Here is a 13,493-nt window from a genome sequence, read left to right on the forward strand (position 1 = left end):
GCGGAAGTGTCTGTTTTCTTTGTTAAGATACTGTGGTCTCGCAGTGGTGATATCCGGGTAAATTATCCATATACAAGAAAGATGGCCGAATCACCTCGCCCCTAACTATCTTCATGGCTGGAGATGCGGGGAGCGGGAACGGCCGCGTCGCCCATAAAACAATCGCAACGTGGTCGCCGAAAACGCCTTCGAACTATGTACATTTACAAAAGCAAGCATCCTCGATTAAAGCATTACTAAAGTAGCGCTCAAAAAGCCCACCAAGCCCGCTTAATTCCGCGATAAATCAGGTTCCTAAAGCGTGTCAAATTACAATGCAATCGGCAGCTTTACTCGGGAAAGAAGTAAGCGAATTACGCGCTAAAAACGAGACGAAGAAGCGAAGAAGGACTAGATCAGATCTACAAGGCAGATAATTTCCGAAGAAGGCCTCTCGGCTTTCTGCATTAATAGCGCAGCCGGAGCATGCAGTTTTAGCACAGGTCTCCCGTGAGGCAATACCGGCTCCGGAACCTTTACAGCCACGTACGAGAGCCTTACTGAAGTGCTGTATATGTGGAATTCAGGGTCATGAATTGACTACATGTATTAATAGACCTCGAGTTTAGCTGATTGAATTTAATGGCGTTTTGGTTAAGATAAATGCATTTGAGATTAATAGGTTAGGCGGGATGTGAAATACGTTACGCCCCGCTGATCGAAGAGTTAGGTCCGGATCCGCCTTTGGGGCGGATCCATTCGAGGTCTGAGAATAAGGCAAGAATAACCCAGAACCCTTCTAACCTAACTGTGACCCGTTTGCAGTGTTTAACAGTTGGGCGGAAATCTGACCCCAGTTTTGCTCCGCTGATTTGGGGGGACACTTCGTCCCCTTATTAATGTCGATCTGAAAGGGTATGTACCCACTAACTGGCCCTTTGGAAACGTTACATTTTTCCAGACCCTCGCGCATGGCAGCATGATTGAGTGCCTACACACTCCATGGTATGTTTTGTAAGGTAAAAAGGGTCATTTCCTCGGTGTAGGTGTATGCGATGGAGGAAAGTATTCACTGTCTGGTAAGTTGTATGGCCTGAGAGATTGCTATACGATTCGAAAAAGTGAGGGAAACGGACGCGGTCAACCATATATCGTGGCTTTTGCTCTGCGAAGGGTGTGGGTCTGTTTGGTCGGAGATTGTATCGATTTGAGTTATTGCCATTTAAGGTCAACGGTGCATGTCCAGTCTCGGAGTTTGTTGAGTTGAGGTAACTCGGTCCCTTTTCCGGATTGGAGAACGAAGGTTGAGCTTGACGTTGGGAGTTGCATCTTGCATGAAAACTCCTCGTCCTTGAATGGCCGATTTGCTTGGAGCTCCTCATCTTGACTGGGAAATTACGCAGTGAATGAGAGGACCCATTGCTTGAACGTGGTATGGCGGGAATAATTGATTCATGTTCTATTTGCAGCTAAGCTGAAAAGAATTCGACCATGCAAAATCAAACGCAAAATAGCGCAGGCCAAATTTCCAGGCCAAAATTGGACTTGGATATTCATCTGAAGAAAACGGCGCAATCTTTAATCTGTCCATCCCTGTTAATCTACGATCGCTGTCATTGAATTGTGAATCCCTATCATTTTTCGAACGTCGTCCAACGTGGGATGCGCTGGCAACTGATTATGTGCCAGAAAATAGCTGACAGCATGTTCTAATTTGCTGCAGAGACTGATAATATCAGGCCGAGTTGCCGAAACATGGAACATCAAAGCCTTCATCTGCATCTGAGTGAATTGGCCATTTTCTCTGCATGATTTTAGCCAGGGAATTTTCGACCTTTATGGTAGCGCTTACATTGTCCTTCCACAGTCTTGGCCAACAAGCAACGTCATACTTAGACCTTGTGACACCGACCATTTTTTACCAACCTGCTTATATCGAAAGATAGCGTCGCGAACAAGTGACTTTCTGGGAACAGGAAGGCGTCGGTCACCAGGATTGCTAATGGCTGCCTCGATGCAGTTAAGAACATGGGTGGTGAACTTCCTCGGTCCGAGACCGAGACGCCGATTCTTTTCCTCTTTGCAGATGGTCTCATAGAGCATGTTGACTTGGACTTTTGCGAGTCGGATCCTCATGTAGTTTTCCGCGCTTGGATTGCCCATGTCTTTGATGTATCTACAGATTCCAGCGATCCTTTGTCTTGCAGACGACCCTGGTGAAACACCCACGAAACTCCACAATCGTTCAGCTTGCCAGTGATTGACTTGTGATTCCAAGTGGGCCAAGTCTTGGTCACCTAGTTCCATAGCTTGTCGAAGTTTGTTTGTACTTAAATCCGGAAAAAATAGTATCATGTTTTGAGCATGGTCTAGGGGCGCAACTTCAGGGACCTGGGCATGTTGCAAAGCTTCAAGGGAAAGAGACTGACTAGCGGATTGATTTCCCTCAGCAGGGTCATCCACCATATGTGGACTTAAACATTGCTCAGCAGCTTGGGAGATGAGCGCCGCTGGCTCTTCCAGTGGTGGACCCATGCCAATGCCATTCATATGTTCGGGCGCATTATGTAGCGTAGAACCCTCTAGGCCAGTTGCCGGTCGCGGCGTACAATCGAATGTGGACTGGGTCGGGTACAAATGTGCGGGTCTTGGCACATCCAGCAACTGGAAAGGATCGAGATCCGCCGGACTCGAGAAATCAGAGCCTAAGGTATTGGTTCCTGCGTCCGGACTGGGAACTGACTGGGGGTTGGATAGGAGGTTGTTTCCAAAGGCTGTGGTTTTGGCGGACTAATCTCCGAGTTCGAAGGTATGGGCGAGATACCGAGATCGTGGGTGAACTCACTGAACTCACCCCAGCCAGTGGCTTCCGTCGTAGGACCTACAGGTATAAAATCAGTACATGCAGTGTCGAACAAATTGCGTAGCAAATCAAAGCAGAAGTTGAAATGGAACAAGCTATGCACCGTCATTTTCTCCAACCTGCGAGTCCAGTAAGACTTGATTTCCGGGCGTGTCGAGACAACGTATGGTTGCCATCAACGATGTAATACCCACTTTGGCGGCCACATCATGCCTCTGAGCCTCTGGAAGGGATTGAAGGGCTAAGAGTTATATCGAACCAAACCAGGGAACTGACAATCATCCGCAGCCTATATGATATCCAAGCTCTGATACTTACTTCTTCAGACCTTGCAAATTGCTGATAGCCCGATAAATCCTCATTTGAAGATGAGTCCTTGGGATCTGTCAATATCAAACAATGTAGCTCAGATAGTCCAAACCCCCATTGCTGCATGAAGCCTTCCTCTTGGGACATGTTGTAATTCCCGTATTAATGCAGACCAAACAATAAAGAGGCAAGGAAAAACGAGTGTGGGGAGGGGAGCCAAATGTACAATAAGGATGGGACGCACAGGTGCGCAGCACCTGAGCAGGGAAAGCCAAAGCTGGGAAGAAAGTCGGGGACAAAAGAGACGGAAGAGGGGACTGGGGGGAACGACCAATTTAAAGCCAGGGTGGGGCATGGCGCGCGACCAGACGGAATGGAGGGGCAATGCTGGATCGAAGGTTCTAGTCTCCAAGCAAAGACCCCGTGAGCCTGGTGGTCGCAGAGTAGGCGGTTCTGAACCGCGAAGTTGGACATCCAATAGGCTTTTTCCCACGCACCTCCACTACCACAACAAGCTCTTTGTCAACTTCATACAAAGACTTGGAGGAAGATAAAATAATTTCTCTAGACGCTTCAGCACCATTTGTGGCACGACCACTCTCACACTGGGAGTCTCTGATCGTAAAGGAAGGCCTCCAGGGCAAGGAGAAAAGGTTCTACGTCAGTGTGGAGACGATTTGGTCAATCTCAGTTCCACGAGACCCACAACCTATTTTTAGCTCAGTCAAGGCTCCCATAAAGCCAGACCAAAGGCCTTCAGCTTGAAAGTGTGTCTAATCGATTTCACTCAGCTCACTATGGACACTCAAGCATGTGCGACACGCTGTTCTTTAGATCGGGTAGGTATTCATTTAAAAACATCACAATCCAGGAGGGACGGTCAGAAAATCTTAAGGGGAAGACACAGCCTGTTTAAGAAAACTTTCGAGTACTCTCAAGAGTGTGAAGCAGATGTTTACCTAGTTCTGCGTATGAGGAAAAGTGGATTGATATATACGCTCGCATCACAGTCACCAAACTGGCCCCCTGCAACAGAAAGCTTGGTATGTTTTGACGCGATCAATAATTCATAGTCGCTCTACATCGCCCCTATTCCGTTTTCCTGACAGATAACAGAGCAACACATATCCTAAGCCGATAAAAAATTATGATGGAAGAATTATCCATAAAATATGGGGGCGGACGTCGAAAGGGAAAGCTCCCCAAACTGGCTCGTACCGAAGAATTATCGATGAATCCCATATTGTGAAATGCATAGTGGGGGTGGTTTTCCAAAGTTCGTTATTTGAGTCCTGTATCTTACTTCGTGCTTAAAGACGACCAGAGATGGAAAGATTTTACAGGAAGTAGTTACATGTACCCGGATATCAGATATCAATTTTTATTCTGCGCACCCATAACCCTATCTCCATGTAGGGCGGTGACGATGTATATCCCAGGGCACTTTAGATATATCCTGGGACGGGTAAAGATTGCTGATTGGCACTCCGCCCCCGATACAGTACAAACAGAAGAAACCAAGATTGAGGCGTGAAATATGGATGCAATCAGGGAGCATAGGTGCATCAACGTATGCCCCGACACAGTATAGGGCTTGGGAAAACGTTGACTCAGGACTTGAATAGACCCATGAGAGAAGAACCACCCTCCGATGCCGTTAACCAAAGCCATAAAGATATAAGAGGCTGTCAGTCGAGATATATCAGAAAAGACAGCGTTGTAGAGCGAGACGCTGCATAAAACCAAGACTCCAAACCCTCCAATCACCAGCACTCGTTCGCTCTTCTCTCTTGGCCAGGTTATCAAATAAGTGGCACAGACCACCCCGCCCAGTGTGACTTCCAGGAAAATGGAATTGTTGTTCCCGCTATCAGTAGCCTCTAAAAGCAAGACTGATACAGATGTCCCCCATATGTGAAGAATAATTCCAAGGTGGTCCAGCAGGAAGTAGGAAGAAGGGAGGTGCTTTCCCGATCCAGCACGTAGTGACAAAAGGTAGAAGTCCCAAAACAAACGCGATTGGCTAAGAGAGAAACCAAAGCTGTGGCCGTATCGCTTATGGATGAAGGGCACTGAGACATGTGGTAGATAAAGCACAGTAGGATGATACTGCCACATAAATGGAATCTCGGGTCGACAGAGCCGTTGGTGTGGACGAGTGTGCTTCGGGGCTTCGAAAAGCGATAGCTGGTTTCCATGTTGACAAAATATATTGTCAATGAGCACTGCATCAAATATCCCACTTTCCCTGATAAAGCGTTGATTCGTTCACGAGTCTTCTCATGCCCCGTATCCGAATAGGGCTGTTTATAATCAGAGGTATAGGGTGAGCCGAACGGAGTAATGATAGCACCAAAAACAGGGATACCTAAAGCATATCGTGCAGAGTCATCTGTCCAAGTCGTGTACAGTGCTCAATAGCCATCTGGACAGCGGGGAAGTGTAGATGAAGCTTCTACCGGGCCTGGGCACCCATGGTACGTCATAGAATAGCAAGCACCATAGTCAGCTATCCAATTAGCAAGCCTTCATTTTTCTCGTTTGTTTTAATGATGTAGCAGAGCAGGGAAGACAAAGCAGGTGAAATAGAACATAGGAACTGATGAGATGGAGAGGTACATACCAGCGCCTCCAGCATCGCTATCCTGATGCATTATATGGGCCTCAAACGGCGTCACAGTTGGAGAGCCGCAAGCCTTATTGGTGGCGATATCAAACTCCTGAGTCTGCTTTACTCAGTATGCTTACACAGCTAAAAGTGACAAGAATAGTTGCTCACTACTCACAATAATGACTCCTTTGTCAACGGTAAAATGGGGTCTCTCCCAGAGAAAGCAGACATTATGTGGCCCACAAGTGCCGGAATAGGAAATAGTGGTTGTGACGCTAATAAGACGGGTTATCAGTACTCCCTAAGTTCTGCATATCGGGATTGGGTTATTAATTTAACTCACGTGTTTGCATTGTGAGAAGTTGATAGCCCGAAGGTGCTTAGAAACTTTGTTAGTGCGCCCGTCCATCCTTTCCCCAACTGTTGCTAAAGTTAGGCATATGCAGTTTTAAAAGGCAGCAATACGCAAAACTGACCCCGGGAATATTGTCACTGCCCCCAATGTTGACCCCTGACGCGTCAGTAACGGAGACGCTCTTTGATATAGAGCCTGTGCCACACAAAGCGCCGCTTTCGTAATGATAGTCCCCATAGACGTTCGGGTTTGTCGACTGAATAACAGCCCTAGACGAGCTTCTCCTGCATTCCGGTATACAGAATGAACTGCTGCCAAACTCACACTCAACATCCGTGGTGTGGGGTAAGATTCTTTTGGCATAACGACTGGGTACAGCAATAGTCATATTATGGTCCGCTGACATTAGGGAATGCCTATATTCGAATCGTAGTGAGTTCAAGTTCCATAAATGTAAGCGCGGTATGCGTTTACCTGTATTTCTCAACGTCTTCAAGCGTGTAAGATAGTTTCCCATCGCTATTGAAAAACTCTGGAGTCGACATCAGATACTTCCTAATCTGCTCTGTTGTGAGTGCAGGTATATCAAAGTCCTGGTATGTCAAGTTTTTGCCATCAACAACGGCATGCTTCTCAACCATAGAAACACCGTTATAGACAGTGCTGTCAGGTTTCCACCGTCCATAATCAAGGGATTTATAAGGAGTAAAAACGGTTTCATTGCTTTCACTGAGAGTCTTGAGGAATAGCGACGGTGCGGTTCTGGCACTTTGCTGGTGTGCAGGGCTAGGATAGCCATGTGCGATGCGAACACCCAAGTGCAGTAGAATAAATAGACTTAGCATTATGGATGTAGTTGAGTTGAGCTGAAAGCAAAGTAGCCTTGGTAAAAATGTTCGGTAGTATGGAGAAGCACTGTTCGAGGATACTACTATTTATACCTACAGGGACATTACCAGCTGTATTCGTTCGTATCAGACATCGGAAGATTCGTTTAATCCGGGAAATGAGCCTTATCTCTGACATAGCGCCACACAGGATGCAGATAACTTGTTAGTTCTTGAAGGCGGAAAGTTACACCTGTCAGGAAAATGGAGATAGGCATCGTATTAACTCGTCAGGTACAACTGTGACTAGCCGAGATCTGCGGTCATCCAATACCGTCTCTTTGGTTTAGCGTCCTTTTTGCGACCTTCTGCCACCTCGGACAGGTATCCTTCGAGACACCTTATTCTCGAGGGTATTTGAACCCTCAGCCTTCAGTAGATCGTCCACCAGAATCAACACGCTTTCCAGGTCTCAGCTGTTTTCCCTCTTTGATTCAGTTGCTCTGATTGGCATCCAGTGTATTTCATAGCTATAGAGGCCATTCCTGTTACAACCTCATATCGCTTCCGCGCCGCTTTCGGACAGGGTACAATTCCGTGGTAACGAAATCCACGACGGAAAGGATAACACAGCCGAACAGATAACCGGCCACTACGAAATTCACCAATCTTTCCGGACCCACGCTACCCCCAACTCCTAATATACCTGTTACCCGGGCCTATACCCTGACACTTTCGGTAGGCCAAACGGCCACCTTCCTATCGCTATTATCCCTCTTAATACACTTTGACGGCTGCCTAATAGAGTACCCGATTCGGACCCCTCCGATATTACTGTCTCTTATTTGGGCTGAATGCTAGCCTCGCCAAAGGATATGGAATGTGTCCTGGGTATTATCCTCCTTTGTTGAATGGCTGTCCGACATGAGTATGTCTTTATTTGTGGAAATTCAGGATGTACAACCCAAGACGGCATGGATTTGACCTATTCTAGAGAGGTGGTTTAAGTCTGATCTCTTTCTCATTGAGAAAGAGACCCTATTTAAATGACAGAATTTTACCCGAACTGTACTCTTCATGGAAGGATGTACGCTGACTGATTCATGCCTGATATATCTGGTATACACCATCTATTCATGCAGGAATCTCAACATTATTTGCTCAGGCTCTCGCGTCCCCGGCCAATTACCGCTATTTATTTATATGTATATATATTTTTTTCTTTATTTAACAGTTAATCATTAATGAAGGATTTGAAGAGATGTGGGGTAGACTGAATTTATTCGTTAGTGAAGTGTCTTTCTTTAGTGCTGATAGAAGCTTCCGCTAGTAAAACGTCTTTCCCTAGTGCCGATAGAAGTGGCATGAGCACGGCATTATTGACCACATTGCTTGAAGATAATGACTGGACTAATTGGAGTTCTCGAATTTCCGAGCCGTGTGTGGGGGGAAGATGGGGCAATAAGGTTTTGACTCAAGCCGCCAACCAAACTTCTGTGGTTAGTTAAGGCTTCTTAATCTAGTGATAAGCAAAAAACAAGTTCAAACTTCGGGATTCACCCCCCTATCCCCTCTCCTTATTTTGTTTGCCAGGTGAAGCGGTGGTGGAGCGGTGGTGGTCTGGTAGTTTCTTAGAAAGCTCAACTAAAAAAGTTAATCAAATTAATCAATAACTTGAGCCGATCTAGCTTCCTCCACATACAGGTGCTATGAAGGGGTTACTCTCTTGCTTAACCGGCAGAAGAAGTAGGGTAAATGCCACGTGCATGCGGGGCACCGGATACAGCCCGAATAGGGCAGCAGCGCGAGTTTCGGAAATCGGGCCTCCAGTTTCTACCACCCGCATGCGTGCAAGAAGGGAAAGGATGCAAATGCAGCAATCAAAGCCAAACGTGCCCAAAAATGAGAATATGCCTCTCTAGGGACTTCTACTACTACTATCGAGTTGGTATTCCGCAACGCGAATAATATTATCGCGGAAAATGCGCCCAGATGCCGTTAGGAGACGCCTTTCCCAGAATTACAGAGTCGGCTGATAGCCTTGTAGGAGGCACGCGCTAACTGATGTTGGCGTAGTTAATTATTGATGTGGGAAACTCTTGTAGCATGTGTATGATGGTTGTATTACTAGTAGAGTTATGTGGGTCACGACCCAGTATTATAGATACAGGTCTAACCCTAATGCATGAGTAGTGCGTATCAGGGTGACAGGACAATACCATCAGGACAGGGGATCCAACAGAAACATGGCCCACTAGCGTAGACGGATCTGACAGGATTAGGAATTTATGTACTGGCTAGTACTGCACATGTCCAAATAGAACCTGATGATTGATTGGAGGTGTGTAGATCAGTTGAGCGATCTCTCGAGCCTACTGTCCGTGCTCTGGCGTGTTATGACACTGTTGATATCACCAGCTAGGTACCGTGTACACATTTAATTGAACAGTGTTTATGCTCCTAAAGCGAAAGTTGATTGATTCATGTAGATAGATCTATCTCCTCAGTCTAGTTGGGAAACACCCCTGGATCCTACACGCCGGCCCTCGGCGGTCACAACACGGGGGCGGCAGCCTGGTGCAAGAATGCGTTCACCAAGCAAGGGATGATATCCCGGCAGTCGCCAGCAGTAAGTTACCGCTAGCTTGTTCAGATAGAAGGATATATCCCGACAGACACCGTATCCGAATTTAGTCCGAATACCATACAAATACTAGGGGAAATTGGGTGAACGATGAACAAGCCTATCCCAAAAAGGCCATAGCGGTATTTGACCGCTCCTTTAGTTTGTCAGGATCTGCTCGAGATAACGAATGTTGCTACTGTTTCAGTATTGTCCAATAGGCTCCCAGCCTCTCACACAGTTTTTATTTTGTCTCGTAGTGCAGCTTAAAGCAGACCCTGGAGACTTAAGGTCTTATAAAAGCCGCAACACACTACGGATAAAAAAGGTGAAGCACATTATATCCTCCTTCGAACATAAGTTAAGTAGGCTTCTTGCCTTCATTTAGCTGATATCGTCGTCCTCCAGAATGCGTACAATCTCCTATTTCCCACCAGGTGTCCGTCCGAAACAGGCTCTGTTAGCAACCGTCGTCATGTTGAGGCTGGCTATGCACTGCGACGCAGCTGTTCAATGCACTGTTATCAATTCTCCAAATTGCGGCTCAAATCACCATCGCCAGACACATAAACTACCAACCAATGTAGGCTCCACCTACTATGCCGACGGATTCCATGGTGGTACTATGTATGCCAAATTTCAATCGTCAACCGCAGTCAATGGGTAAGACATCATCTGCTATCCAGGTGACAATGAACCTTCCGTTGCTAATATTGTCTATATATAGCAACTCTCGGTACCACGACTTGACGTATAACTTCAATCTTGGCTCTTACGACGGCACATACTGGGTTAGGTTGCCCACCGCAATTGGAGGGGGAACGGAATGTTATGCAGTTTACAAGAACTGCGATGTGACAGTGGATTTCTGGGACATGACGGAGCCAGTGCCATCCTCATACCAGCTGACATGATTGATTTAGCCATAGGGAAAATTGGTTGTAGAGAGTTACTATCTTCTCTTTCATGAAGCTATTCATAACCGGCACCGCTTCGCCCATGAAGCGGAGGTGAAAACGTGGCTGGCTGAATGCCGCACGAGCCTATTGTTATAACGCACCCTCTTTCTTACGTTTCATAAGAGATGCTCCCCCTCGTGTTATTCTTGCATTAGTTGAGTTGTCCTCACCGAATCACGGTATATTGAACCTCGATGTCCTCCTGGAGACTCAATGTTAAATAGAGTGTTCCGTGAAAGATTCGTGAGGAATCCTCAAGAATCAGTCTTACCACAATTGAACTTGTTACTTTCTTCCTTACCTCACTGACCGGCCTCCTACCCTGCAGTTAGATTTTATCTAACCTGAATACTTGCGTTTTACTGGAAACTATAGATTCGTTGACCGACCTCTACGCTTGGCATCAGTTGTGTTACGAGCAGGGTGGATGATGGCCACGCTGGACGAGCGCGGTAGGTCGCTCAGCAAGATCTTGCTCTCCTTGATCTTCAGGCGAGTTCCGTGACGGACCCACCATTGAGTCACCAGGTGGTCATACTCCTCGTCAAGATTGATGGCGGAGATATTCTTGCCGGTATCACCATTGAACAGATCATCCTTCTCAGTGAGGTAAACGATCTTCAATGGTTCCAAAGCGCCGGCTAGCTCACCACCAGCCACATTGGCATTAACACTGAGCACCTGGCCATCGGGGGTCTCGGCCATGGAAGTCAGGATGGGTAGGCAGCCAGCTGCAATGGCCGACTCACTAGGCTTTTTCTTCACGCCATTGATCGTACTCACCAGGTTATACTTGAGCTTGTCCAGATAATCGGCCAAAAACACACCGGCGGTGATCGGCCGAGCATGGACACCCATACGCTCCGGCTCCTCGACCAACTTTATGTTCTCCTCCGGAACGAGCTTGCGCGCCAGCGACGGGGGTCTTGCCATCCGTGACCCGGATCCCATTCTCAAATTGGGGCTCGGCACCGGCGGCTTGTATCGTGCGGTTGAGCTGCGGACCAGCACCGTGGATGACAATCGGGTAAAGACCGACATGGTTCAGGAAAGCGAGGGCCAAGGACAGGGTTTTTGGAGGTGCTCGGTGATAATCGCACCGCTGACCTTGATAACGGCGAACTGCTGGGGGAAACGGAGGAGAAGTGGGACAGGTACTGCTGGGCCTCGCCCTTGGAACCAATGTTGCTCCGCAGATGGACGACGGTGCTCCGGGTCGAGCTCAGGAGAGGGCTGGCGGCGCGCGAGTGTGGTCGGCCCTGGCGCAGGGGAGTCGACACAGCGATCGGAGGGGCTTGGTGGAAGCTAGCGCGGAGTGAAGGGACAGCATCTTGATCACCAACACGCGGCAGCTTTAATTGATAATTAGCAGGTTGCTAGGGGAAACGTCCTCATTTTGTAGAACGGATTGAGAGGAGCAGAGAGAGGGTGTTAGGGAGAAGAGGAGGAGAAGGAGCCGCGCATACACTACTAACCATGGGGACCTGAATATTTTTTTCTGCATAGCTCCGCACCTCGTAATCTAGGCATATCAACTTCGGAAAGTCTGGCCGGGATGAATGCGGGAAGCCGCAGGAATGGATGGTGTATGCATCGCTGCTGAGACATGGGCAGGAGGAGACTATGAACGAGAAACTCCGACAAGGGCTCACAGATTCGTGTCGAGTCAAGAGGCTTTTGGACCTGACGGCGACGGGAGCCAATCTGAACCGGGTGGCTGGCAAATTAACGTGGAGGGGTTAGAGGTCACGACATCTAGGCCCCTCAGCAAGCTGCCGTAATTCGCCGTGGCAGGCAGATGTTCACTCACGCAGTGCTTCAGGTCAGGCAGAGACCCTTAGTAATGCTTTTCAATGTCTGGTTTTATTTCCTTTTTGAACATTATATGTATTGAGGGCAAATTAGAGGGAGGCGTGGACAGCAATGCAATTGACTGTATGGGTGTTCTGATAGATTTATGCTGATTTATAGATTGTGATTCGATTCTGCACTTTGTTCTATAGTTTCAGTTGGGAGAGTAGTAATAACTTGTACTGTAGCTATGCTTTACTTTCCAATTTGGGCGCTTCTCTTGAAGACTTCCATCGATATAACAGTATTCGAGACCTTGTCCCAATCCGACGAAAAGCATATGAGGGAACTCCTATGTTCGGAAGATTGGGCCATGGTGATTGAATACGCGCTTTGGTGTTTCTGGTTAGTTTGTGCGTTTTATCCTCATCCCAGGGATTGACCATACATATAATATGACACTTCTTGAGTTTTCCGACTGTCTTCAAGCTCGACGACAAACAGCTCGCCGACTACGGGAGCCCGGGTAATGCAAATACCAATGGCAGGATCAAGTGGTACCTTATTACCTTGAGAATCTGCCAATATCAGTTCCGAATTCGCATAGTGTGCTTCAAGTGACCGCCTGCTTATCCTATCCCGTTTTTAGTATTAAATATTTTTTTTACTACCACTTCGATCAAGGGAAAACATACAACAGATCACCTTGCGGAGAGTATGAAGCTATGTCGATGGAGAAACCCGCGCTTAAGATTTGCAAGTTGGGGTTGGGTCGTATGCAACTCCCTGCAGAGGTATTCAACGTCTAGCACCCGCGCGTAAAGGGAGTAGTTTTATTGGGGTTGCCTCACAATGCCCGTAGCCTCACGTGATATCTACACCGACACTACTGAGGGCCTCTTCCTCCTACAACTGCCTCACGAGAGTCAGTTCCTTACCTCTGCGGGTAGCTCGTCATCTCTCACGCAGTCAAGTCTTGATTTTGTCCCTCCCGCCTTCCCTCTGTATATAGAATTCACTACAATACAGACATATTGCCTCTCCACAAGGGAGCGCGAACGGGCCCTATCTGACGCTACGGTCTACGACCGCAGCGACAGGTGACCCGTTATGGCCAAACTACACTCTTCTTGCTCCTCTTGACTGCGTGAGGTCACCAATAAAGTGGGTCTACGA

The 13,493-nt window shown here is 47.5% G+C and overlaps 3 protein-coding genes across 3 annotated transcripts; 1 reads left to right on the top strand and 2 right to left on the bottom strand.

The window, feature by feature from the left end:
* Positions 1-5,697: 5,697 nt before the first annotated feature.
* Positions 5,698-6,962, bottom strand: N7446_012132 (uncharacterized protein; the record flags this gene model as incomplete). The annotated part of the gene is made up of 5 exons (XM_058520874.1): positions 5,698-5,877; positions 5,938-6,037; positions 6,106-6,182; positions 6,239-6,533; positions 6,592-6,962. 5 exons carry the CDS (start codon positions 6,960-6,962, stop codon positions 5,698-5,700), a joined length of 1,023 nt encoding a protein of 340 aa, XP_058366240.1.
* A 3,014-nt stretch (positions 6,963-9,976) lies between these two features.
* Positions 9,977-10,481, top strand: N7446_012133 (uncharacterized protein; the record flags this gene model as incomplete). Its single annotated transcript, XM_058520875.1, has 2 exons — positions 9,977-10,230; positions 10,295-10,481. The coding sequence occupies 2 exons, from the start codon at positions 9,977-9,979 to the stop codon at positions 10,479-10,481; spliced, it is 441 nt and encodes a 146-aa protein (XP_058366241.1).
* Positions 10,482-10,895: 414 nt separating this feature from the next.
* Positions 10,896-12,004, bottom strand: N7446_012134 (bifunctional acetylglutamate kinase/N-acetyl-gamma-glutamyl-phosphate reductase; the record flags this gene model as incomplete). The annotated part of the gene is made up of 3 exons (XM_058520876.1): positions 10,896-11,523; positions 11,634-11,878; positions 12,002-12,004. 3 exons carry the CDS (start codon positions 12,002-12,004, stop codon positions 10,896-10,898), a joined length of 876 nt encoding a protein of 291 aa, XP_058366242.1.
* Positions 12,005-13,493: the final 1,489 nt, after the last annotated feature.

The sequence above is a fragment of the Penicillium canescens genome (assembly GCF_028828765.1).
Source record: "Penicillium canescens strain IBT 15451 chromosome Unknown utg000010l_segment0_segment0, whole genome shotgun sequence".
Taxonomy (NCBI): domain Eukaryota; kingdom Fungi; phylum Ascomycota; class Eurotiomycetes; order Eurotiales; family Aspergillaceae; genus Penicillium; species Penicillium canescens.